We start from the raw sequence: 25285 nt of genomic DNA on the forward strand, positions 1-25285 counted from the left end.
GAAATTCCTTCCTAAACATGGCTGAATAATATTCCATTGTATCTACATGCCACATTTTGTTTATTTACTCATCTGTTGATGGACACTTGGGTTATTTCTACCTTTTGACTATTATGAACAATGCTGCAATGAATACTCACGTACAAGTATCTGTTTAAGTCCTTGCTTTCAATTCTTCTGCATATATACCTAGGAGTGGAGTTATCACATGGTAATTCTACGGTTAACTTTTTGAGGAACCGCCAAAAATATTTTCCATTGCAGCTCTAGCACCTCCATTCCCACCAGCAATGGACGAAAGTTCTAATTCCCCATATCCTCACCACCAACACTTGTTATTTTCCTTTTTCTAATAATAACCATCCTAATGGTTGCGAAGTGGTTCTCATTGTGGTTTTAATTTGTATTTCCCTCATGACTAAAGGAAGGAGCCCGAGTGGCATAGCGGTTAAGCACTTAGCTGCTAACCAAAAGGTCTGTAGTTTGAACCCACCAGCCACTCCATGGCAGAAAGATGAGGCAGTCTGCTTCTGTAAAGATTACAGCCTTGGAAACCCTATGGGGCAGTTCTCATCTGTCCTATAGTAGTGTCGCTATGAGTCAGAATCAACTCGATGGCAATGGGTTTGGTTTTGGCTTGCTTTTCATGACTAATGATCTTAAGTCAGCAACAATTTTTCAACTTCTCATTTTTAAGCACACAGAAAGGTACACAAAATCATAAGTTACAGTTTAATGAACACACGTAACCAACGCCCAAATAAAAGAAGACAGAACATTCTCAGCCCCTCAGAAGCCCCCGCATGCCCTTCCCGGTATGTCCCCACATGCTGTAGTCACTCTCCTGACTTCCACCACCATTGATTAGTTTGACCTGTTTTTGAATTTCAGATAAATGGAACCATACTGTGTGTTCTCTTTTGTGTCTAGCTTTTTGCCTCCACATGTGTATGAGATTCCTTCATGTTGTTGTGGACAGTGGATGGAACTAGCTTGTTTATTCTTGTTGCTGGGTACTGGTCCATGTACAAGAATACCATGATTTATTTACCTATCCCACTGTTGATGACTATTACAAATAGTGCTGTTAAGAACATTCTATTCCAGTGCCTGCCTTTTGATAAACATTGCGGGTGGTATACACTTACGAGTGGAGCTGCTATATTACACTGGTTAAGTTTTATTCCTTAATAACTAAAAGAAGCTTTTGAGAAAAAAAATATACAAAAAATATCTGGGCTTTGGTGTGTTGGGGGCATCCTAGGTAATGCAAACAGTTAACATGCTCTGAGTGCCAGGCCTGGTACTATGAACAAGTTCATCCATTAGCCCACTTCATCCCCACCACAGGGTGGCAGCTGCTTCAGAGCAAGAAGACCTGGGCACAAGTTCTTGTTGCATTGCCTTCTAGCTGTGTGGCCCAGGGAAAGTTACCTGACCTCTCTGAGCCTCATTCTTCACCCGTAAAATGGGAAGAAGAGCCACCAGGACTGGGGTGAGGAAGTTGAACAGCACATTGGTCAAGCACCTGGCACATAGCAAGCATGTAACAACGGTCAGCTTTTATGGTTTGTCATTTTATAAGGTTGATATTCATCATTTTTAGGTGAGGGAACTGGGGCTCACAGGAGGGAAGATAAACATTTCTGAAAAACAGTCATACTTTTTCATGCTGTCTTCCCAATTTGGTGGATGGGGAAACTGAGGCTGAGACACTATGTGACTTGCCCAGGTCACACAACTGGTTAGTGACAGAGGCTGAAGATCAACCCAAGGCTGCCTGATTCCAGCCCCTGTGCTCTTAACCATGTCCTTCCCTGTAGGGCCAGGCTAGGAGCCCTGGTTCCTGCCACAGCCAGAGCCCAGGAGGCTAAGGATCCTGTGAGGGGAAAAAGGACAGAAAGTGGCCCCTCTTGCCTGTTCCCAATCATGTTCCCTCAGGCGCCCTACTCTTTTGAACCTTCTCTTAGAGCCTGTGTACCCTGAGGAAGGGCTTTAGATTGGCTGCTTTGATCTCGGAGTGTTGGTTTTGTATCTTTCTTTGGTAAGGCCTTGTTTTCCTCCCTAAACTGCCCTTTGGGTGAGGACAAGATAAGGTTTTGCCTCCCTTGGGCCCCCCACTGTGACTCACTGGGGGCTGAGGGCGTACTGGCTGGAGATGGCAGGTTGACTGAAATGAAAGCAAAAGATTTCCCAGGGAAATCCCTTTGGGCAAGTGAGCCCACATGTGAGGTGTGGTGGGCTGCTGCAGGAAGGGCTTAGGAAAAGGAGTTGGTGGTATGACAGCCAGCCAGGAAAGAGCTAGAAAAGCCTATTGGAGGTCACCTCATTCCACCTACCCGCTGCAGGAATCCCCTCTTTTGCTTCTGGAAGTCCCTAGTTCTCACCTCACCCTCTGCTTCTGCTGCAGGAAGGATGGCATAGAGAGGGCTGAGCAGCATGGTCGATGGCCTTACACAAGGACCTGCCACTCCAGGCTTGGCCCAGGGGTATCTGCACATCCGGATCCCCACCAGAGCTGGCTCTCCACACTACCAGGGGCTTCCTTCCTCCCCAGATAGCCTCCTCCTTAGACAACCCCTTAAGCTAGCAACACAGCCTTAAAGACTTCCATGAGTTTCTTCCCTGTCCTCACCAAAGTGGCTCTGGTTGAAATCCTGCTCCATCACTTACCAGCTGTATATCCCTGGGCAAGCAGCTTAATCTATCTGTGCCTCAGCCTCCTCCTCTGTAGAATGGAGATAATAATACTATCTATTTCATAGGGTTACTGTGGAGATTAAATGAGTCCTATGCTTGGCATGTGGTATGACTCAAATGTTAGCTATTGTTGTTATTTTATTCTTATTGACACTGCTATTGCTACAAATGGAAAGGGCATTGTGATATCCAAACAAATGACACTTAGAACCCTTCCCCCCCCCCCAAATTTCATACCTCGAGATCTGAAATGCCCTAGGAGGACCCAGGTATGCCTGTCACACCACCTCAATAGGACAAATACACAGAATTTGAACCTGGGCAGGTATCACTAGCATTACAACTACTTCTGGCTATTGCATCCCCAGAAAAGGGGGAGAATGTGATGGAGAGCAACCTTAGAGGGAGCCTCCTCTCCCGAAACCCCTTTTCTTCCAAGTCCCACGTGGAAAGGCTTCTCTTCCAGGGAATCCTCTCCCCAGGTACAGCGTGACTCACCTACTCACTAGCCCCCACAGCAGCCCCAGCTCACGTTCCACAACAAGCATCATGTATCTGCCCACATTCACCTGCCTCAGGTGATCTGGACCAGAAGTGCCTTCAAGAGACACTCCCTTCCTGCCCTCACCCCACTGCAGGGTCCTCCCTTAATCATGGGGAACTTGGCGTCGCTGGGCTCCCTGGAGGCACTCCTAGGGGAACCCCAAATAGTCCATCACGTCTCCCCATCCCTAACACACCCAGATGAATGGGAGAAGTGTTGGCTTTGGAGGGTGGAGGATGGGCGGGAGGTTTTATTCAGATTTTCACGGGCGTCTCAGGCTTCTATCGGATCCGGGGTCTTTCTTCATGCCGACTCACCCCTCCGAACCCAAACACACACATCGCCACCACCCCAATCTCTCCAGACCCCTGAGCAGAAGTGATCTTCAGAGACGCTGAGTTTTGTTTACAATCCAATTTGTCTAGATATTGCGTCGACTTTGCACTTCGCTTTACCAGTGTGGATCCGGCCTTGGGCCCCTTCTTCCCTGGGTCGCCGAGCACTTTACGGGAAATTCCCCTACCCGAGAGGGAGGCAGCGTGCGCCCGGGAGGAGGGGGTGGGGGGAGGAACATTCACAAAGCCCAGAAGATCTTCCCCACCCCGGTTCAAAAGCCCATCCCGAGCCCCCACGCAGTGGAAAACTAGAGGGAGGCCAGGAAGGGCCGGGGCCGGACGCCGGCTCCCGGCTCTGGGCCCCTGGCCACTCCCCGCGCCCGGCACAGCCCGCCGGGAGCCAGTGAACCGTGTGGGAGCAGGGCCGGGCCGTACCTCCAGACTCCGGGAAGAGGTCGGGGTTTGCGAAGTACGCCGGAGGAGCAGCCCGAGAGTAGGGTGAATCCCTGAGGTCTTTCCACCTCCCCTTTTCAGATCCGTAGCCCCTCGTCTTCTCCCCAGGCCCCCACTTATCCTTCCCTAAAGTTTGCTCCACGTGGTCTTCCCTCGCTCACCGCCGCCAACCTCGCGGGGTGAAAGTTGCTGCACCTGCTTTAGGCGAATTATGGTAGCGCTAGAAGTTGGTCTCCCCTCCCTGCCGCTCGCTCGCTCGCTCGCTCGCTCCCTCCTCCCTGCCTCGCCGCGCGCTCCCTCCTTCTCCCTCCACTCCTCCTCCTCCGTCCCCTCCTGCCCCGCCCGCACGTCGCCCGCTCGCAGCCACTCGCAGCCCGGGCTCAGTCGCAGCCCCTCGGAGTCCGGAGCCGGCCGCCCCTGCGGACCGGACAGCGCGGCCGGTGACCGGGACGGACCCCCCAGCCCGCGAGGAGGGCGCGGCGCGGGCGGCGGCAGCGCGGCGGGGAGGAGCCCGGGCCGGAACCAGGGCTGGGCCGGGGGCGGGGACGCCGGGGTCCGGGAGCCCCGGAGCCGGAGCAAACGAGCTAGCGTCGCGGGAGAACCGGGAAGGAGGAGCGGAGCCGGAGCGAGCCGAGCAGCCCACAGAGTGCCATGCCCCGGCGGGGCTAGGGCGCGCGGCGGCCGGCGCGGCGCGGCGCGGAGGGAGGACGCCCGGGAGCTGCGCGACGCGGGGCGGCGCAGAGGGGCAGCCCCGGCGGGCGGCGGCGGGCCCGGGCTGCGACTGGAGCGAGCCCCATGCCCCGCGCGGGCTGACGGGCCGGAGCCCGCACGGAGCGGCCGGGCGGGACAGGTAGGTGGCGGGCCGGGCCCGGGCCCGGGGACGCGGGTGGGGGCTGGGCCGGCGACCAGACCAACTCCCTATCTCGCGCTCTCTCCTGTCCGCTCACTGGCTCACTTTGTGTTTGCAAACTGCCCGCCGGAGACGCGCCGGGCGCCGGGAGGAGCCGGGCCCGGGCCGGCGCACTTTGTTCCAGCCTGGGGCGGCCGCGGCGCACTGACCCCGCGCAGAAGCGACACCCCGCCCCCGGCCCGGGCCCCGGCGGCCCGGAGCTGCCCTGGGAACAGGTGGGGGCTATGGCGCGGCTGCGGGAGGGGGGAAAGGCGGAGGCCGGCGGGAGGGGGGCCTGGGGAGGTCACTGAGGCCCACCCTCCCCGAGAATCTGGGCCCCGCCTCCTCCCGGCCTTGCCGCCGGGGATGGGGTGTAAGGGGGCACGACCTCCCCCCAGCACCGAGTCAGACAAAGAGTATTTCTCCACCCAGACTTTCCTGAGCTGGGGAGGGAAGTGCTGAAGTGGGTTCCCCCCACCCCAGTCTGTACGGGACTGCCCAAGACGCGCGGGAGGCGGATGGGGGAAGAGGGGGTCTCGGTCCCACCGGCCGCGCCGCCTCGGGTGAGAAGGTGACTAGTTTGGCTGGGGCCGCGTCTCGGAGGTGCCAGGGCCAGTCACCCCCCTTCCCCCATCCTTCGATCAGCTCGGAGATAGAGTGGAAAACTTCTTAGGGACTTGAGAAAGTCTGCAAGCAGCTCCTGTGAATTTGTGCACCCGAGCTGGAGAATAGGGGGACCCATTCGACCGAGACCATTACTCACCCTATTTGGGGGCCCCACCGTGTGGGGGAGGGGCGGCAGAGGGGCACAGAGACCGTCAGGGAAGGGTATCTCGGAGTGACCAAGCAAGATCCCCCTCCTAGACTTGCGACTGTCGTGTGTCCCTTGGACACCCCACCACCACCGGCTGCCATCCCTGCGGTGCTCCAACCTCGCGCTTCCCCCCAAAGCCAAACAAACTTCTTTAGGCTGCACTAAGGTAGAGCCCATCTAGAATATGGGACTCCCTGAGCCACCTGGGATCCCCGCCGTTTCCATTCCCGCAAAGGACCCTGTGGTTTCGCGGGACGCGGATTTTGAGTCAGAGGCCCTAACGGCGGTGGATCCCTCCCTATCTCCAGCTGGGGCGACCTTGAGAACACACCCATACCCCACCCGGACTCCCTTGGTTGAGGAGAAGAGGGTATGGGAACAGAGAGATCCGAAGTGGAGAGAGCCACCCTGCTTGTCCCCTTGCACCGGACATCTCTTGCCAAACCGAGCTTGGCCGATTTCCTCCCTCACCCTGCTCCTAGAGTTTGAGGCGCCTGGAGATCCCTGCTGGACCTGCACCCAAGCGCCTTGTCTCCGTGCCCGGTTTACCTCGGAGTCCCCAGCTGGGGTGGGAGTGGAGGGGGGGCAGGGTGAGCGGAGGCAGCTTCCTCAGCCCGAGCTAACCGGAGTCTGAAGCTGCCATCCCAGCAGTTTCGCAGAAAACTCAGGAGCATTTTGGGCAATGCGGGTTTTTACCAAGCTTCAGCATCTTCACCTCGATTTTAAAGCGCCCTGCCTGGATTCGCCTCAGAGCGGTCTGTGTTGAGTCTGAGATTGCAGTGGGAGGCTTGAGGGGCAATTGCTAAGGTTGGAGCCATGGGTGGGAGCTGGCGGGAGTGCTCCCTTCATCAACGCAGAAAAGCGGTAGCATGGGCATCGTCTACGCGGCCTGTAGCCTGGAGAGGGTCTGACCAGCCCCAGTGAAACCACACTCGGGGAGTTCAGACCCAGAAGTTCTCTTTCTGGAGAGATTCAGGACTGAATGGTCCCTTGGCCAACAGGCCCTGCGGGCACCCAGCATTTTGAGTTCCTGATGCCCCCAGTGAGCCAGCCGATGCCCTCAGGGGCCAAGGCAGGCCTAGCCAGGACTGAGCTGCCCAAAGGGGAGCCACAGGCCTCAGACAACCCCTGCCCGCCCCCGCGGAAAACTCTCGGGGAAAGTCTGCAGACTTGTTTTTTGTTTTCTTGAGAAACTTTGTCTTGCCCAGGGCTCCGGGGCTTTTTGTCACCTGGTGGTTGGAAAGAGGCGCACTGACTGGGACTGTGCTGTGGGGCACCTGAATGACTTGCTTGCTCACGCCACCACTGAGCCCTTACGTCTGGCCTCTCAAAAGCTGGGCTGGGCTTTGCTATGCTCCCTCTCTAGCATAGATCCCACTCTTGTCTGCTGGGTAAGGTGACACACACTCCCCCCACACACAGCTCCAGGACCCCAGTGAGATCTGATGCTTCCTGCCTGAACCCTTGTGTCCCTATCTTATCTGGCCCCAGCCTTGGCCCTAAGGTGAGGGAGATCACAGGAGCTTTCTCTCTTGGCACTAAGCCTTGGGTCCCTGGGTGAGTTTTCTGTCCCTCTCCCCAAACCGGGCAAGTTACCCAGGAGTTATGGGGTTGGGAAACCCTTGAGCCCTGGGGAGGGAAAGGCCTGACCCCAGTGCTGGAGAATGCCAGAGCCAGGGAAGGCTGGGTCCAACTTGCAGAAGGACCTGCCCCCTGTCCCTTTCTGTATTGGTGCTCGCCTCACTTGGAGTCATACCTAGACAACCCCTCCCCCTTTGGCTAGAAACTTCCTTTCCGGCTGCAGGCAGGTAGGTCCCTTGCTGGAATGTGCACATCCTGCTGGATCCCTGCTCTAAACACACTTCTTCCTGGTATGTGTGTGGGGGAAGCAGAGGGATAGGGGGAAATTTCTTTTGATCCAGTAATTCCCCCAGATGTTTGCTGAGCCTCTACTCTGTCTAGGCAGGTTCCAGGTACCCAAGCAATGAATGAAGGTGGAGGTCTGCTCTCTGGCCCTCACATGGTCGAGATAGGGAGGACAGATGAAGTATCATCAGAGAGTGAGGAAAGGGAGAGCAGCTGTTCCAGAGGAGAGGTGTGAGGTGCACAGAGAGGCTGGAGGTAGCCTAGTATTCTGGGCAGGAAAGGGAAGGGTCATCACCCCCAAGAAGCCTCCCCTGTTTGCCACACCTGGCTAAGCTACATCCTCCTGCCCTGTATCCTAACCCTTTACTGCTCCACTACCTTGGCAATTTTCTCGTCTCTCCAGCCAAAATGCAAGCCTCCCCACTCCCACCCGAAGTGGGTACAATATCTTTACTTTTCTAATAACCCAAACTGCAGAATGTTAATATCTCCCATCCTAGGAACTCTCACTGTTTCCCACATGAGCTTATACTTCCCCAGACCAAGGCGGGGCATATATAATTTGTGGCAGGACTCTGAGGTGCACTTGGCTGAACTGGCTACCTCAGACTTGGTTCTGGAACTCTGGAACCCAGGGCAAGGGCCTCCCCAGAGGGGAATATGTGTCAGACTGAAAAGGGCTTTGAAACTTGGCACTAGTGATGGGACTCTGGGGGACTTAATTAAGCTCTTGGAACCTCAGTTTTCTTATGTGTCAAGTAGGTCTATAATACCCATCTTAGTTTGGGGGTTGCAGAGGAGCACAGATGTAAAGTACCTAGCACAGTGCCTGGTGCCAGGTAGTGTCGATGGGTCTGAGGGTGGCTTTTATTATTACATTTCCAGTACTGTTGGGCCACATGTTGGACCGAATATTGGAAATACTTGAGTGTTAACTTCCATTTTATAGGTTGGGAAAATGAGTCCCAGAGAGAGGAAGGGACTTGTCCGAGGCTACACAACTAGTTGGTGGCAGAGCTGGGACTAAAATGTGAGTGCCTGACTCTGAGTGTGCGCAGCAGGGTTTGAGGCTTTGTTGTGGGGGAGCAAGGAAGGGATGGGAGAAGCTGCCAAATGCCCCCTTCTCTCTTCACAAATTCCCTTTCCTCCATTGTGAAGGCTGTGTCTTCCCTTCCTGGCTTCCCTTTAAGGGAGGATTGTGGTTCAGAAGTTGGCATGTCCCACCTGCATGTGACCCTGGAGTGTTCCGCAGGCACTGCTAAGGTGCTTATGGGGACGTTAACGTGAGGGCTAATTTCCCCAGAACGCAGAGGAGGAAAACTGGCTGACACCTCTTCTCTTCAAAAGGGAAGATCTCTAGTCCAACACAGGCTTATGGAACTTTGTGGGTCTCGGACCAATTTGGGAGCTAGCCCTGGATGGATCATCTCAAAGAAGCAAAAAGAAACTTCTCTGAGCCTGGAGTTGCTGGCTGTCTTCAGCGTTGCCTTCCCAGGTTCTCCAGGGAAAGGCGCGCACCTTCTTCACTCAGCTAACACTTCAACAGTGCGTTGGGGGATCACGGCGGGAACCCTCTGTCCTCTGTTGCAGCAGCGGAGGCTGTGGCTTTCTTTATGAGATGGCGCCGGGCGGGCCGCGCTGAGGGTGGACTCGGGGCACGGCCTGTCTGAGCTGGAAGGCGAGTGCTTCGGGCACAAGAAGCGCACGTCTGGACCGGCAGACACGGCGTCTGTGGCGCCTCACAGGAACCCTCCAAGGCCTGGCTGCTGGCTTCCCTTCTCCCTTTCCTCACTCCCTGGTCCCAGGACCTCTCATCCCAGCCCAGGGTCTTCCCGAAGTGCTCGGGCAGAGCCTCCTCGTGCCTTTCTTCTCCTCAGCCCGGGGCCTGAGCCGTGCAGCCAATGCTTGGAATTCCAGCTTCTATGCCCACCTCCGCAGGGCCCCATCCTCTACCTAACTGGAGCCTCCAGAGCAGTGGCCTGGGGCCGGTTGGTGGTGCAAGACGGGGTTAATGGCTTTTCCTCTTCCCCTCAGTGTTGGTTCTGATGGCACCTGGTGTGGGCTACCATGCTAATGACAAGGATGACATGGGGGCGTGGAGCTTAGTAACAAAGTGGAACGTGTAAAATAACAACCCTTTTGCATTTGTTCAAAGTAGGCAGGGTCTACAGGGCTGGCAGAATTCCAGAGGGCAGTGAGGGGGTACAAATGGTGGCTATTTTGAGGGCAGAGTGGCTCTAGGAATGGAGAAAGGGCCTTTTCATAGTATCCATTCCATACACAATGTGGAGCACCTACTGTGCGCACGGTGCATGGGGGAGGGGCACGTTAAGGAGATTCAGTAAGAGCTGGCTCCAGCTAGCAACTTGGAAAATCAAAAATGGATTAAGTGCCCAAGTGCGGATCTTTCCAGTGACCTCGGATCCTGACGCCACAGCCGGGACAGGACGCACGTGCCGGCCTGGCCCGGGGGTGACCGCGCTGTATGAAGGGAAGCTGGGAGTGGGTGAGGGGGTTTCGGTTCTCGTTTCCTCAATCAGGCAGGCCTGGGCCAACTCGCTCTGATTCGGTTCCCCACCCCCACACTCCACCCACCCCCCCCCCCCCACTCCCGGCTCTCGAGCCCACGTTTGTAGGAGACTCAACACTGAAGAAGTTGATCCAAAACAGTGTACATAGTTCCTCCTTTCCTTCAGGGGTTCCCGGCGCCCAAATGCGCATCCGCACATCCCTGGGGGAAAAGGGTGCGGCAGAGGAGAGTTTTGGAGAGAGATGGCACGTCGGGATTTGCCGGAAACCAGGGAGGGGCGGCTGGCTAAGTGCTTGTGGCCCAAAGCTCTGGGCATGGAGAGGCTGCCCAGCTTCTCACAGGCTCCCGCATCTCTGGGTCGGAGCTAGAGGTGCTGCCAACCGTCAGGGTGTGTGGAGGGTGCGAAGTTGGTTCAGTGGGAGAACCCCTTCTCTAGGAAGCCTCTAGGCTTTTTTCCTTCTTCCCTCGTTGAATGCACTGGCCGTGGCTTGCTCGCCAGCCAACATTTCTCTGAACTCCTGCAAGCACATCAGTGTTTGTAAGTTGCGGGAAGCTCCTTGATCTCCGAGGCCTGAGCTCTGGGAGGTACCTTCGGTGGCTGAGAACGTGCGGAGGCACAGTCCGATCTCACCTGGCGACTTCGGGTCCCGGGAATGATGGAAGACCAGGCGGCGCCGGCAGTTTGGCCTGTCTTTTAGCCTCAGGGACGGCCGCCGTCGCGGTGCACTGCACTGCTTCTGCTCCGGACGAGTTCACGGGTCTGGGTAATCAATAGGATCTGGACTTACACGGGCACACGGTGGCCAATCACTATGGCCCATCATTCCCTTCCCCTCCCCAGGGTCCCTAGTAAGAGCACTGCTGCCCGCTTCCTAATTTGCTCTGTGATCTTAGACATGACCAGGCTCCTCTCTGGGCCTCGGTTTTCCTAACTGAACAGTTGGTAAAGATGAGAAGAGGCCAGAAGGTCTCATGCACACCCCTTTTGTTCTGTCCACTTGCGGGAGCCTGCTGCCTCCACGGGCGCTTCCCGAAAGGGACGCTGTGGAGAGCGGGGCAGGGGACCCTGCAGCCCAGGCGAGTCTCCTCCTTCCCAATTAGGTAGTAGCCGGAGTGTGATTAGAAGGGGCACTGCTTGCCCCCTCCCACCCGATCACCATCGACGAGATTTCCCTTCATCAGAATCTCACATCCTCCAGAAATTAATTTGATGCCTCTTGTTATCAATTAATTGAATCTCGTTGGAAGAGAGAGCTCAGTGCCGCAGCTACGGCTTGGCCTCGGTGCACCACCATCCCCCCTCCCCCCCCCCCACACGCCAGGACAGCCACCCCTCCCCCTGTTTCTTTCTTTCTGCCTTGCTTTTAATTTCACTCATTTTCTAAAATAAAATCACCTGCTATGTGCCCCCTGGCCCAGTTTGACTTGGATGGATCCTGGTGGGCTGGGCACTGGCTGGGATTCCCCTTTGCTGAGCTGTGTGGGGGCCTCTTCCTCTCTCCTGGGCCCTGTTTGATCCCTCCTTAAATAAACAAAACCTCACCCGTTGGGAATTTGGCCTTGACCCTGAACCTGTGTGTTCCAGGGGCTGCTGTGTGCTCCAGGGGCAGCTGGAGGAGGGAGGGCTGGGGACAGACTCCATGGTGCCTCCCCACAGCACATACCCTAGTTGGTGGAGGGGGGCATTAAGGGACCAGACTAGGGACCTTACAGCCATTAGGAGTTTGTTCTTGTAAAAAATCCATCTTTTTGAAGAAGGGTCATTTAGGAGCTATTGCCCCGGCCAAGGCTGATCCATTAAATATTTTGCCCCGGCCAGGGCTGATCCATTAAATATAGGGGCAGAGGGTACCAGTTGTGGTACCTCCTAGTTGTCCAGCAGCCAGACCAGGCCTCTGCAAGAACAAGCCCTCAGCATTTTCAAGCACACTTGTAAGTTCTGGCTCTGTCCCCTCCATGGAAGAAGAAGGTTCTAGAAAACACCCAAATTAAGGAATGGGAGAGGACTGTGGCCGGTGCAGGGTGGAACTAGGTGGTCACCAGACCCAGCCTGAGGAACCAGGCTTTGCTATTTCACATACTCCTTGTTCTGACCCTCACAATAGCCCTGAGAGAGTCTCCAAATAGTGATAATTATTACTCTCGTATCACAGGTGAGGGACCCAGGCCCGGAGAGGTGATGTGACTTGCCCAGGGTCACACAACTAATGGGAACTTGTTTCTCTGGGATACTAGCAATAAGTGCTGAGGTCACAAATTGACTAACTTCACCCCTGATGAGTTTTGTTAACCCACACAAAGTTCATTGTAATGGTAAATTTCACATAAGTCTCCCCAGTTCGCCGTGTCGAACTGGGCCACCATTTTTATGAGTGTCGAACTGGGCCAGCATTTTTACGGAGTAAGGATAGACTGGTATTGAGTGGCAGCTACCTCCTTGTGTCTACCACTCCTCTCAACTGGCCTCATAGGTGACTGACCTATAATGTAAGGGCATTTGGGTTAGCACCGTCGTGGAGATTTCACCTGCCCTTAATAGTCAAGGGAAATCTAGATGGGAGGAAGTGTGCTGTCTGAGACACTCTGAGGGTCTGTGCAAGACGAGCCCAGAGAAGACCGTTAGGAATACCATGACCCAAGTCTGGTTCCCACACAACTACTTAAGAACTGATGGAAGTGGATAAAAGACTATTCATTCTTCTCAACATGAAGCGAATTATGGGGCCTGTGTCTCCAGGGGCCTCTTCCAAGCTAAAAAAGCCCACCCCTGCCCAGGTTAGCCCCTCTCTGAAAGGCATTACCCTTTTGCCTGCCTCCCACCCTAAAAAAAGTCATATTGTCTTTGTGTACTTTTTACTGGGGAGAGAGGGTGTCCAAAGAAAAGGTGTTTGGTGACCTAGAGCAAGGAAATATTGCCCTGAGTCTCAGCCTCCAGCCTCATCTCCTTATGCTCTCCTCTTCCCTCCAGCTACCTCCTGGAACACCCTATGATTGCCCTAGACTTAGGCCAAAACACAGAAGCCAAACTGACCACTGGAACTTCTGCAATCCTCCGTGTCTTCATCTGCAAAATAAACCTCATTGTTCCTACGTCACATGGCTCTTGTGAAAATTAAATGGCATAACGTGAAAGTGCTTGGCATACCCTAAGCCCTCCACTGGGGTTTGGTAAATGGACCCAGCCCTCCAACTTTTCTCTGCTGGAAAGAAACCACCCATGAGCAGTGCTGAAGAACTGCTCTGAGAGTCATTCCTTCTTACCGTGTGCCTAGCTCTGTGCTAGGGACCTGCAGATGCTGGGAGGACCTGGGGGCTGCTCAGGAAAGCCCTTCTCCTTGTCTAGCAGAAGACTGAGCTAATCTTAGGGATGCAGGAGAGGTGCCTCTCCATGAGGGGTCAGAGCTGGAACTGGTAACTGGCCTGTCCCACCCTCCCGAATTTTCTTCCCAGAATGGAAGCACAGGTGGGACTAGAAAAGGACACAGAGTAGGAGGCAGAAGTCACCATTCTAGAACTCATCTTGGAACAAGGAGATGTGGAAGGAGGCTGCATCTTTGCATATGCAAATATGGATATATTTTGGGTGCCCCTGAATTAGTCCCTAAGACCTATCTATAAATGCCACACCTAGAGATCACAGGGGAGACAAAGGGAGGAAGCTGGGAATGTCAGGGACGGACTGGGTAGAGCAGCTGGGGCCCATGGGAGGGCCAGGCCCAGTGGTCTGACCCAGGCTGGCCAGAGCCCCTCCTGTGCCCACGGGAGCCCCATGGTGCCAAGGGCATCACCAGAACTCAGCTCCAGATGGCCACTCAAGCCCTGGGCGAGGTGCCTCCACCCCGTAGCCAGCAGGCCCCCCACGTAAGATGTCACTATTTAATTAGCTATCTCTGATTAACCAAACTTGGCATTCGGCTTCTCTTGCCCTCATCTTTCCGAGCTCCGAATCAATGGCTTTGATATGCTAATTAGGGAGTAATTTAATTTCAAAAGGCCGCAATTAACAAGGGTGTTGTGGACATGCTGTAGTTAAGCGGAGTAATCTAATTTGCATTAGTAACAAGCGGGGACTAATTAGAAGCTTAATTAGACACTTAGATGGCTCTTATGTTTACTTTCTTAATGAGATGGAGTGGGATCTTTGGTTCTCTTTTTTTTTTTTTATTGTTAATTCTTCCTTTTGGTCATGGTACCAGAAAAGAGTGTTGGTTGAGGAAGGCCACTTTGCCAGGGCCTAGTTGGGGGGGTGGGGGCGGCCTAGTGGGAGCATTTTGGGGCTGGAGCCAGTGAGAGGTGAACTGGGAAAGGGGGGATAAGGAGAAATTCAAATTCCAGGGAGTTCCCAACATGACCCCCTCTGGGCTTTGCCACCTCTGAGGTGGGATGTAGGGAAGAATACTGGTTTGAGAGTCATAGAGCCACCTGGGTTTCAGTTTGGCCACTTAGCAGCCAGGTGACCTTGTCAAGTCACAAGGAGTCTTTGAAATGTGGTTCTTTCGTCTGGAAGTGAGCACAAGGTTATGTGGAGGAGAGGAGGGGACAGGGTATAGGAAAGGGCTTTCAAGGACTCTCTGAGTGGAATGGTCACTATTAAGAATAAAATATATTCATAAAGTGTGTGCTGGGGCCTGGCTTCCTTAAGAGTCAGCTCAGAAGTCATCTAACCGGTTGCTGATTCTGACTCATGGTGACCCCTTCCGTTACAGAGTAGAACTGCTTCATGGGATTTTCTTGGCTGTAATCTACAGCAGATCACCAGGCCTTTCCTCCGTGGCACCACTGGATGAGCTCGAACTGCCAACCTTTAGGTTAGCAGTCCAGCCACCCAGGGACCTAGTCATCGCTTACAGGATACCTTTCCTGGATGCCCCAACCCCAGCCTGGCTGTTTCCCTCTAGCCTACCATAGCCCCCATTGCATATCTACCATCATATTTGCAAAGTTGTCTGTTGTATAGGGCAGAGATTCTCAACTCTGACTACACTGGAAGTTTAGAATCACTTGGGAAAGCTATGGCTGGGTCCTACTTCCCAGGGTCTGATTTAATTGATCTAGGTTGGGGGCAAGGCACTGATATTGTTTATACTGTCCCCCAGGTGATTCTGATGTATTGGTGTGTTTGCCTGTCTGTCTCACTTTCCCCTCCACAAATTATTAGCTTCTGTCGATTTTCAGCCCCAACTCACAGAAACTCCCAACACAAGGGAATGAAATGCTGCCCAGTCCTGTGCCATCCCCATGATTGGTTGTGAATTTGGCTGTTGTGCTCCACAGAGTTTTTGTTGGCTGATTTTCAGAAGTAGATTGCCAGACCTTTCTTCCTAGTCCATCTTAGTCTGGAAGCTCCACTGAAACCTGCAACATGCAAGCCTCCACTGACAGATGGGTGATGGCTGCGCATGAGGTGCACTGACTGGGAACCAAACCAGGGTCTCCTGCATGAAGGCAGGAATTCTACCCCTGAGCCACTAATGTCCCACCACTAAATTGTAAGCCCTCCAAAGCAAGGGTTGCGTTTTATTCACTTTCATCTCCCCAGCCCCAACACCCATTGTGCTCAGCATCAGTTGCAGGTGGAGGCCCACCACCTAGCTATGTGCCCTGTAAACTCACCTATACTTCACAGGGTCTATAGTATTGGGATTTAAGAATGTTCTGGAGAAGGAGCTGAGGAGAATGGCGGGAAATAGTTAAAAAGACAAGAGGCTTGTGAGTTTTCTGGAACACAGGTGCATTGCTTTTGGTACAAATTTTATGGATATTAATTGGGGAATAAATGTATCAAGGGCCTTAAAAATATGCATACCATTTGACCAAGCAATACTACCTTCTAGAAGTGAATCCTAAGGAAATAGACAGAAATGCAATATATCCTGTTTGTATAAGAGTGTTTATTGCAGAATTATGGTAAAAAAAAAAAAAAAGTAGGTAATAACCTGATTGCCCAACTCTAGGGGATTGGCCAAATAAATTCTGGAACATGTATCCCATTCGGACATTATATGGCCATTAAAAACTGTCACTTAAAATAGTGGATGTCATGTGGAAGGGCTTATGGTACTAAGTCGTGAGTAGAAAAATCGGAAAATTCAAACCATGTACAGATTACGACCCATCTCATTTTCGAAATATTTATATACCAAAAGAGTGAAAATGGGACTGACTAGAAGGATATATCTCAAAAGGCAAGCAGGGGAGTTATCTCTGCATGGTAGATTTATGTGTACTATTTTTTTTTCTTTATACTTTTTTCCCCAGAATTTTCTACCAGAATGTCTGTTACCTTTATGATTAGAAAATAACATTATTTGAAGATTGGGAAAGAAGCTGGAACAGAGCACAGGATGGTGGCTCACCTTCCAAATCAGAGGCTTGTTGCAACCTTTTAGAGAGGCATGTCTTCACCTAGCCACTCTGTGCCACACCCCTTCAATTCATGGGTCCTGCCTCAGTTTCCTCAAGTGCTAAAACCAAGGGCTGGGAGATAGGATGGAATCAATTTCTAATGCCTATCCCACTCAGAACTGGGTTGTAGCAGGACTTTCTTGGGTCCCCAGAATTATAGTAACTACCTTTTCCTGAATGCCTTCTTTATGACGCAACCCTAAGAGAAGGGTTATTGGTATTAGCTCCATATTATAGATAAGGAAAGGGAGGCTCAGACTGGTGACCTCACTGCTCAATGTCACAAAGATAATAAGAGGCCGGGGAAGGGCCAGCAGGTAGGTTGACTAAGTAAGGCTTAGGCCAAAACTGACTGCTTCCATAGAACCCTCCCTCACTTAGGAGTCTAAAGCCAGTGAACCCATAGAGCTCCGAGCTGAATGGGGGAGGCTGGCCCCTGAGCCTTGGGATAACGGATTGAGAAGCATCCATCAGATACATGTAGGGATAGTGCTCATTGCTCTATGTCTCCCAGTCTATAAGATCTGATAGTAGGGTAGCTAGAAAGAGAAGGAAATATAAGGCGTCCTCACACTCTATTCTATGTGGTACCCACCTGTGTGTCTTTTTGTATAATCTGGCAATATGTCCATTTCAGACTTCTAACTCTGGAAAAGTCTGAAACTGGAGACCCCTTTTTTGCAGAATAAGACCCTTTGCAAATGCTGTTCCCCCTGCTTTCAGCGTACACTTTGCCTGGTCAATACCTACTCATTCTTCCTATCCAAGTATACATGCTATTTCCTCAAAAAGAAGGCTTTCCCTGCCCATCTTCATTTAAATTTGATCCCCCTATTTATTCCCTGTACTCATCCCGCACAGAGTTCACCTTGTTTGAACTTATCTATTTGTGTCCTCATTTATTTATCGTCTGCCTCCCCTTATGGGAATATAAACTCCATGAGAGCAGGGTCTGTGCCCTGTTCTGTTCAGCTCTGCATACACAGAGCCTGGCACGTTGTAGGTGCTCAATAAATATTTGTTGAACCAATGAATGGCTGAAGGGTCATTGCTGGTCAGCCATTGGAGGAGAAAGAAGGACTTCATTCATGGCCAAAGCTCCACCAGTGGCTAAAGTTTCCAAAAGACAAATGCCGGATTTACATAAAGAGAAGGGTAGTATCTCCATGATTACAAAATTGCCCTTGCTGAGTCCTTTATGCACAGCTCCAGAAGCCTCAGAACACTACTGCACTGGCTTGTTGGAGTTTTTGTAAGCCCGCAGAAGGCAGGGACCACGTTTTATTTTCCTGTAGATCCTTGTTACTTAGTGATGAGGCAGTTGATGCCTGCTGAATGAATGAATAACTGAGTGACCTTGCAGAGAGATCGCCTAGTTCTGGCCGCCAGGAAACTCCTAACTAAAGTAGCGCTCTTCCACTGGAGCCAAGTGTGGTCTCTGGACCAGAAGCATCAGCTTCACTGAGGAACTTTTTCAGGCCCACTCCAGACCTGCTGAGTCAAAGTCTGGGGTGGGACACAGCAACAAGTGTTTTAACACTCCTTTCAGGTATGTTCAACCTTCAAGTTTGTCTCAAACCTTCAAGTGTGAGAACCCCAGGCTTATGGTTTTGGTGCATTCTTTCTTTCTTCTACTTTTGTTTCCCTTGATGATATTTTAAGACGCTTATATCTGCCTTTTATTGTAACTGAATTTATAAATCATAAATAGACAGCAGCCCAGAGCCTGGCTAAGAAGGGGGAAATTAACTTGCCAGAAGTCATAGCGAACGTTGGAGATAGAGCTGAGAATAGACACCAGGCTTCCGCACTTCTCGTTTCAGGCTCAGCAAGGCCACGTTCTGTGCGAGCTCCCCGACTAGCTTGTAGGCGTCCGGAGAGCTGGAAACGTATCTTGTTATTTCAACTCCAACCAGCACCACCACCATTGCTCCGGGTGCAGGCTGTCTGTGGTCCCGCCCCCACCGCGTGCACCTTTATGACCTAGGGGGAGGGGAGGCTCCGGCCTTTCAGGTGCGAGCGTGCACGTGTGCGCCCTGCGGACGCGCGCCCCGGGAACGCGCTGGAGGGCTGCCCCGGCTCCCGCCCGCCCTCCCTCGAGGGTAAACTCCGGGCATCCATCAGTCTGTTAATTGCACTAATTAGAGAGCGCGGAGGTGTTAATTGGAAAACCCTGGTATAGTGCCTGTTTGGGGAAGAAAACGTCAATAAAAATTAATTGATGAGTTGGCAGGGCGGGCGGCGCGGGTTCGCGGCGAGGCGCAGGGTGTCGTGGCAAATGTTATGGCTCAGATTAAGCGATTGTTAATTAAAAAGCTACGGTAATTAATACTCCCTACGCCATATGGGCTCATGAAAAGGCACAAAAGGTTTCCGCGTGTGGGACTCCCAGTCTCGTTTCCCCTCCCCCCATGAGCACCCCAGCCCCTAGGGTCCCCCCCCCGCCCCGCCCCGCCCCGCCCCGCCCGGCCCCAGGGTAGGTGGATCAATTCATTTCCGCCCGGGGAGGCGACGGAGCGGTCCGGGCGAGTTCTGAGGGCGTCCCTTGTTGCGCTCCCGCCGGGGTTCTTCGAAGGGCCTGGAGCCTCGAGGGGAAGTGGGAGCCCCCAGCGACCCGCAGACTCTCCCAGAGCGGAAGAGGCGGCTGCGGCTTTGACCCAGCTTCCTTCCTTCTGACGGCGTCTGCTGGAGCCCCGGGGCCTGGCAGAAGGAGGTTCCCTGGCTCCCCCAAGGGGAACCTGGAGGGATGGGAAGTTAGGACCGGCCTGTGCAGCTCAGAGGGTCGAGCCCCCTACCCACAAACACGTGGTAGGAGGGGAATCTAGGAAGGCTGAAGTGGAGATGAGAGCCCCAGTTCTAGCTAATCCTAAAAAGGCTTAATCCCCATCTCCTTATTTGTTTTACAGAGGGAGAAAGGACAGCCCAGTGACTTGGGCAAGGGGCAGTGACTTGCCCAAGGTCACCCAGCTGGGCCTAGAAACCAGATGGCCTAATTCTCAGATCTTCTCTTTCCTTCCCTTCTACAGTTGCTCAGCTGCTCTTCGCTGAGGAATAGGTGACTGGGAAAGGAGTGTGGGCCGAGAGGGTGGGGCTGTGTGGAGAGATGCAGAAGGGCCAGAGGGGTCTCTTGGAGGGAGCACTCCCAGTTCCAAAGCCGGTGGTTCAGGTCTGGGTTGGGAAAGGGGCCACGGCTGTGACTCAAATGGACCCTCAGTGGCTCCCACCAGCCGCTAGAACACTGTGGCTTCCTGTCCACATACTAGATTAGGAATTTTGACTCCTGGTGTTCCCAAGTCAGAAGAGACCTTCAAGACCACCTTTCCTTGTAGAGATGGGGAAACTGAGGTACAGAGAAGAAGGAAGCAAAGGATTCACAGCTGATTTGTCCTGAGCCAAGGCTAGGACCCAGGCAGACCACGTGGTGGGTGCCCAAGTCCCTACCTTCTCACCAGAGTCACAGGTTTCTCTGTCACCCCCCCACACCCTTGTGGTATTGAGGCCTGCCCCCCACATCCTGTCCGTAGCTCGCTGGGCCCCAGGTTCCAAGAGCCTGCTCACCCCCAGTACAGGGGAGACCTCAGTGCCATTGCAACACCACATGGAGAGGCAGGCAGGAGGCAGGAGGCTGTTGGTATTCTCATCCTTGAAGGATGGGTCTCCCAGGGCAGAGTTGAGGGCAGGAAATCGCCTGGGCGCACCTGCCATGCAGGTTTGGGGGGGCATGGAAGGAGGAGTATGGGTGTGTGTCATAAGAGTGAAGGCCCTGGGAGGGGACAGAACGTGCCACATGGGAATTAATGCCATTCATACACCCTGCGGAAATGACTTTTCAAATGCGTATAATCTCAAGCATGCAAATGAGAGGCTTGCTTCACCCTGTTTAATATGAATGATTGGCCCTTGAATAGCTATTGTTACACGCCACATTGCTGCAATTATGTTGTTCACTGGGTATTGCTCTGTATCCCCCCACCACAAATAAAAAGACAAAAAAGAAAGGGACATCTCTGTTTGCATCGTCCTTCCTTTTTTCTCCCTTTCTCCAAACTTGCTCTATGATCTATAACTTTATGGTGTGTATGTGAGTCTTGGAAGGGGGGCACTCTGCCTTACTCCAGGCAAGTGACTCCTGGATTCTGTTTCCTTTTGCCTGCACACACCCTTGAGCCTCTGGTCTTTGTCCCCTGGGGCCCAGGAATTCTCAGATCTCAGAGAAGCTTGACTTGAAATCAGGGCGGGCCAGGGTTGGGGGAGAGGGAGGCCAGGGTGGATCCCTTCTGTCTCCCCATCCCCCTCATGTGGCTGAGGCACAGACCTGAGTGGAGGAAGGTGCTCCTGGCCTTATAGGTTGCTAGAAGGGTTCCAGGGTGGGAGGTTGTGGGGGGGGGGGGCGGTGGTGCAGGAGCCTTGCTCCCTGGTAGGTAGAGGATGGTGCCTGCCCGATCCATCATGTTTCGGCCACTGGTCCTCAGTCTGACATGGCCATTAAGGCCTGAGACCAAGTGCTCAATCTCTTCCGAGCCATCGCCTCCATCCTCACCCTGACCCCCAGCCAGCTCCTCTCAGAACCCAGTAGTGGGAGTGATAGCCGAGGGGGTCAAGGGAGCAGGCCTTTGGGAACACACAATATGGAACGCTCCAGCAGCACAGAGGCACCCAAGAGGCCTCACAGCCCAACTGGGACAGGGACACCAGAGTCACAGATAGGGGGCACAGGAGCAGTGACATGGCTCCTCATGGACACCCCCCCAACCCTTCACAGCCCTCCGCCCCCTCCTCAAACCTCACACTCCTCCCCTCTCTGCTTCTAGCAGGGATAGAACAGGGCAAGTGGCCTAGTAGATTGAGGGAAAAGAGTTCTCTGGAATGAAAGAAGAGAGTTGGAAGGGAGGGTAGCAGGGGGAGAAGATGCTCTTGGGAGATGCTGCCTTGGGGAGAGAACTAGGGAAGTCAGCCAATGTCTTCCCTCTTGGTTTCTCGCATTTCCTACCCACACAGCACCTATCCCCATCTTCAAGTCGTGTCAGGAGACCATGTGGTTGTTGGGTCTGCCTAGGCCAAAAGGGGAATCAAGAAGGGAGGAGGGAACTCTGGGCTGGCTTCTATGGCCTTGCTAGATGCTGGATGTAGCTTTGCCCCTTGATGACCTCTGTGCGATCTGCCCCTTGAAGTCTCTGAGCCCTGTGGTCTTACAGTCTTATATTTATAATCGAGATGGTTGGGGAAAGGGCTGATCACTGTTGGGGCTTCTCTGTCTGGTTTTTAACCATTGCGCCACCAGTGGCTGCAAAGCAAAAGGTCAGTGGTTTGAATCCCCCCGGCCACTCCAAGGGATAAAGGACCTGGCAGTGGGCTTCCGTAAAGATTACAGCCTAGGAAATCCTATGGGGCAGTTCTGCTCTGCCATATAGGGTCGCTATGAGTCGGAATTGGCTGGACAGCACACAACAACTGTCTGGTGCTTTGCACATGCTGTTTTATTTGTTCCTTACAACACTCTATGAGGCTGGAATTAATGACTTTTGTTCTACAGACAAGGAAGCTGAGATTTAGGGATTTAAGAAACATGTTGAAGGTCAATGGTAGACATCAGCCATGTCCTGTTTGACTCAAGAGTCTGGGGCTCTGGGGTAGTTGGGGAAACCCCAGAATTTGAGAACAGCTCTGCATGCTAAAGGCCCCCCATCTTCATCACCATCTGTGTGTGCAAGCCCCTGAGATATTGGAACTTCCGTCAGCTGTGAAGTTCAGTCCACCTCCTCCTCACTGTGCTTGAGCACCCCAAACATACCTTCTCTGTTTCTAGGGATGTTTCCTTGAGAGGCAGTGAGGCCTAGCAACAACCTCCCCCCAAAAAATAAAGTGTGTGTCTGGGGAGGGGTGGAGGATTCAGGCCTTGAAGCTTTGCCTTGGGTAAATCAACTAATTCTCTGGACCCTCAGTTTTTCCATCTGTAAAATCAGGGTGATGATAACTATCAGTTGTTGTGAGGAAGGATCATCGTGCCTGTAAAGACAGTGAGTAGATATTTATTGCCTACTCTGGGCCAGACACTGGGCTGAGGGCTTTAGAATGGGAGGTCAGAGAAGCTAGATCGTTGCACACCTCCCCGCCCAGCTGAGTGTCTGGCTCCCATTAGGTGTTTGGTAATGGTGGCCACTTATGCTGTCGAGCAAATATTGATTAGAGCCTTTTTGTATCCTGGGGAAAGAGACCCTATGAGGACACCCAGCCTTGAAGAAACTCCCTAACTAACTAAAAAAAAAAAAATTTTTTTTAACTAACTAGATGGGAACAAATACAAAGGCCATAACAAGGGGGGGAGGAGGAATGATACGGTAAGTCTCTAGGGAATAGCTCATCTGCCTTTAAGTCCTTGCAGGACCCCTTCCCCACCCATCCTCAGCTCAAGCCACCCTCCCTACGCCCAGGCCTGGAGGGTGAAGGCTAGAACAGGTTCAGGATTCTTGCCTGGGGTCTCTTAGAAGTCGAGGAAATGCGGTGGAAGGTAGGGGAGGGAGCAGTGGAGCGGCCTTAGCTTCAGTAGGCAGCTGCCCCTTACCTGGTCCTAGGGGAAGGGTGACATTGGGACACACCCCACGAGGGACCCCAGGGGTAGCCTCTGGGAAATTAAGGAGGGGGAGATGCCCCAGGAATGGCGGGATTCGGTGGTAGTGGTTCTGTTGTTGTGGGGGGGGAGGTTTGAGGGGCATCAGTTGCTGCCCTGGGTGGACCCGGCCCTGCCAGTCCGGCCTTGAGCCTCAGCCCCTCCTCTGTGTCTCCTCCCTCTCCAGGTCCCGCTAGAGCGACATGATGGTGGAATCCGCTTCGGAGACAATCAGGTCGGCTCCGTCCGGTCAGAACGGTGTGGGGAGCCTCTCTGGGCAGGCCGATGGCAGTGGCGGTGGCAGCGGCGGTGGGGCCGGAGCCGCAAGCACGGCTGGAAGCACTGCGGGCAGGGATGTGGCCACCGGCGCAGACAGCAACGGTGAGATGAGCCCTGCGGAGCTGCTGCACTTCCAGCAGCAACAGGTAGGAGCTGCGTCCCTCCCTGCGTCTGGGGAGGGGGAGAGGGGAACGCTAGGCCAAGTCGCACTGCAGGCCACCCCCCCCACCGGGGCACCGCTGCTCCACCAAGCAACCTCACTTTAACATTCCTGAGGGGGTCTCACCTCCAGGGACCCAGAATGCTCTCACTGCATTCTGGTGGCCACTTTGAGGCCAGGGCAACCCAGCGTTCCCAAGAAACAGAATTGGGACTCTAGGAGGCCTGAGATCCGGAAGCTTGGAACAGCTCCAGAAATGCTGACAAGGACAGACAGATGCCTGGGTCAGCCCTTTCGCCAGGATTACCCACTTGAGGGTGTTCATCTTGGGGTGGGTGTCTGTGCTTCAGACAAGCACTTTGACTAGTAAGTTACTAGGGTAGGGTGGAAGGCCCCACTTTAGGTGTGTGTGCATGGGGGTGGTGGTGATCGCTGTGCACTCAGTGGTATCTTCACTTTATTTGTATTATAAAATATTCCCACCTCCATCTCTGCCGGGGCCTCTGAGGCAAGCTGTGAAGCCAATACTTTCAGGTACCAGGGGCCAAAGCAGCTGGGAAGAGGCCAGAGAGGTAGGCAAGGGTAGGACTGTCTAGGTCCCCTTGCCTTCTTCCACCCCCATCGCCCACACCCAGAACTACAGAGTTCGGGAGTTCTGGACTAGCCTCTCTAGGGAGCGAGAGGCACTGGGGTGGGGAGCCCCGTTTGGTGAAGATAGAGTAGAGGCCCCAGGTCCCAGCTCCACCCCTGGGGAGAAGGGAGAATCATGCTTGACAAGTTCAGGAGAACCTGCCCAGCCAGCCCTGGCCTTGGGATTCTCCCTCTCTTATTTGACTCTGCTCCTCCAATCACTGCTGATGGTGCTGGCCCCTGGGGGCTCTGCTGGGAATGTGGAAAAGCAGGGTCTTGCATGTGTCTCCCTTCCCAGTGCCCCCACTCCTTTGTCTACTGTGCATAGATGTGCATAGCCACATTGCCCTCATGCCTCCCCTCACAGCACTGCTCCCTCCCCAGCACCCTCAATACCCCCACCCCTGGTCCTGCTGCCACTCCATAACCCCTAACGGGCGGGTCCTTTCCAAGGGCCCAGAGATCAGACTGGAGGTAGCACTCTCGGAAGCCCGGCACCCCTGAGCTGAGCACTAAAGCAGGAATTGAAAACACCTGAGCAAAGTCCCAGCCAGGCCATTACCAGGGCTGCTACCTTGGCCAAGAAGTTATGGGCCTCCCTGAGCCTTGGCCTTCTTGATGCCTAAAAAACAGGGTTGTTAGGATCAGACAAGATTTTAAGTGTGAAATCTCTGTACATACTGGCTGGACACAATGTGGACATGAACTGAATTGAGAACTTTAAAAATCACTTCCTCTTGGAAACAGTGGAGACTGGAGTAAGAAGGGTCTGTCTGCTTCCTCCAGGGAGGTGGTCCTTGGGAGTTTATCAGCATCTCCCAAGCCATCTTTAAGCAGGTTCTCTGGGGTGGACCCAAAGATCTGTGCTGTCTTCTGGGGACAGAAGGTCAAGGGCAAAATTTCACTCTTTATCAAAGTAATACCAAAACACACCTTACCAGAAGTCCCCAAGTCCACTCATTCTAGCTCTTCTCTTCTTGTACCTCTCGGCAAGCAAAGCTATGAAAATTTTTGAATGTAGCAAAGGCGCCCTGGTGGTGCAATGGTTAAGCACTTGGCTGCTAACCAAAAGG

General features: G+C 53.4%; 2 protein-coding genes across 8 annotated transcripts in view; both read left to right on the plus strand.

Moving 5' to 3' along the window:
- Window positions 1-4243: 4243 nt before the first annotated feature.
- On the plus strand, window positions 4244-10186 carry LOC126069324 (translation initiation factor IF-2-like). Its single transcript, XM_049872608.1, has 3 exons — window positions 4244-4829; window positions 4883-5157; window positions 5971-10186. Exons 1-3 carry the CDS (start codon window positions 4244-4246, stop codon window positions 6367-6369), a joined length of 1260 nt encoding a protein of 419 aa, XP_049728565.1. The 3' UTR covers window positions 6370-10186.
- The window catches only part of FOXP4 (forkhead box P4), an 82988-nt gene continuing 62494 nt past the window's right edge, over window positions 4792-25285 (plus strand). For all 7 annotated transcript variants that reach the window (XM_049891658.1, XM_049891650.1, XM_049891639.1 and 4 more), the window contains exons 1-2: window positions 4792-4882; window positions 23331-23568. In XM_049891658.1, the coding sequence (XP_049747615.1) occupies window positions 23347-23568 (222 nt within the window). In that variant the 5' untranslated portion in view covers window positions 4792-4882; window positions 23331-23346. The remainder of the gene's footprint in view (window positions 4883-23330; window positions 23569-25285) is intronic.

The sequence above is a fragment of the Elephas maximus genome, chromosome 1, assembly GCF_024166365.1.
Source record: "Elephas maximus indicus isolate mEleMax1 chromosome 1, mEleMax1 primary haplotype, whole genome shotgun sequence".
Lineage (NCBI taxonomy): Eukaryota > Metazoa > Chordata > Mammalia > Proboscidea > Elephantidae > Elephas > Elephas maximus.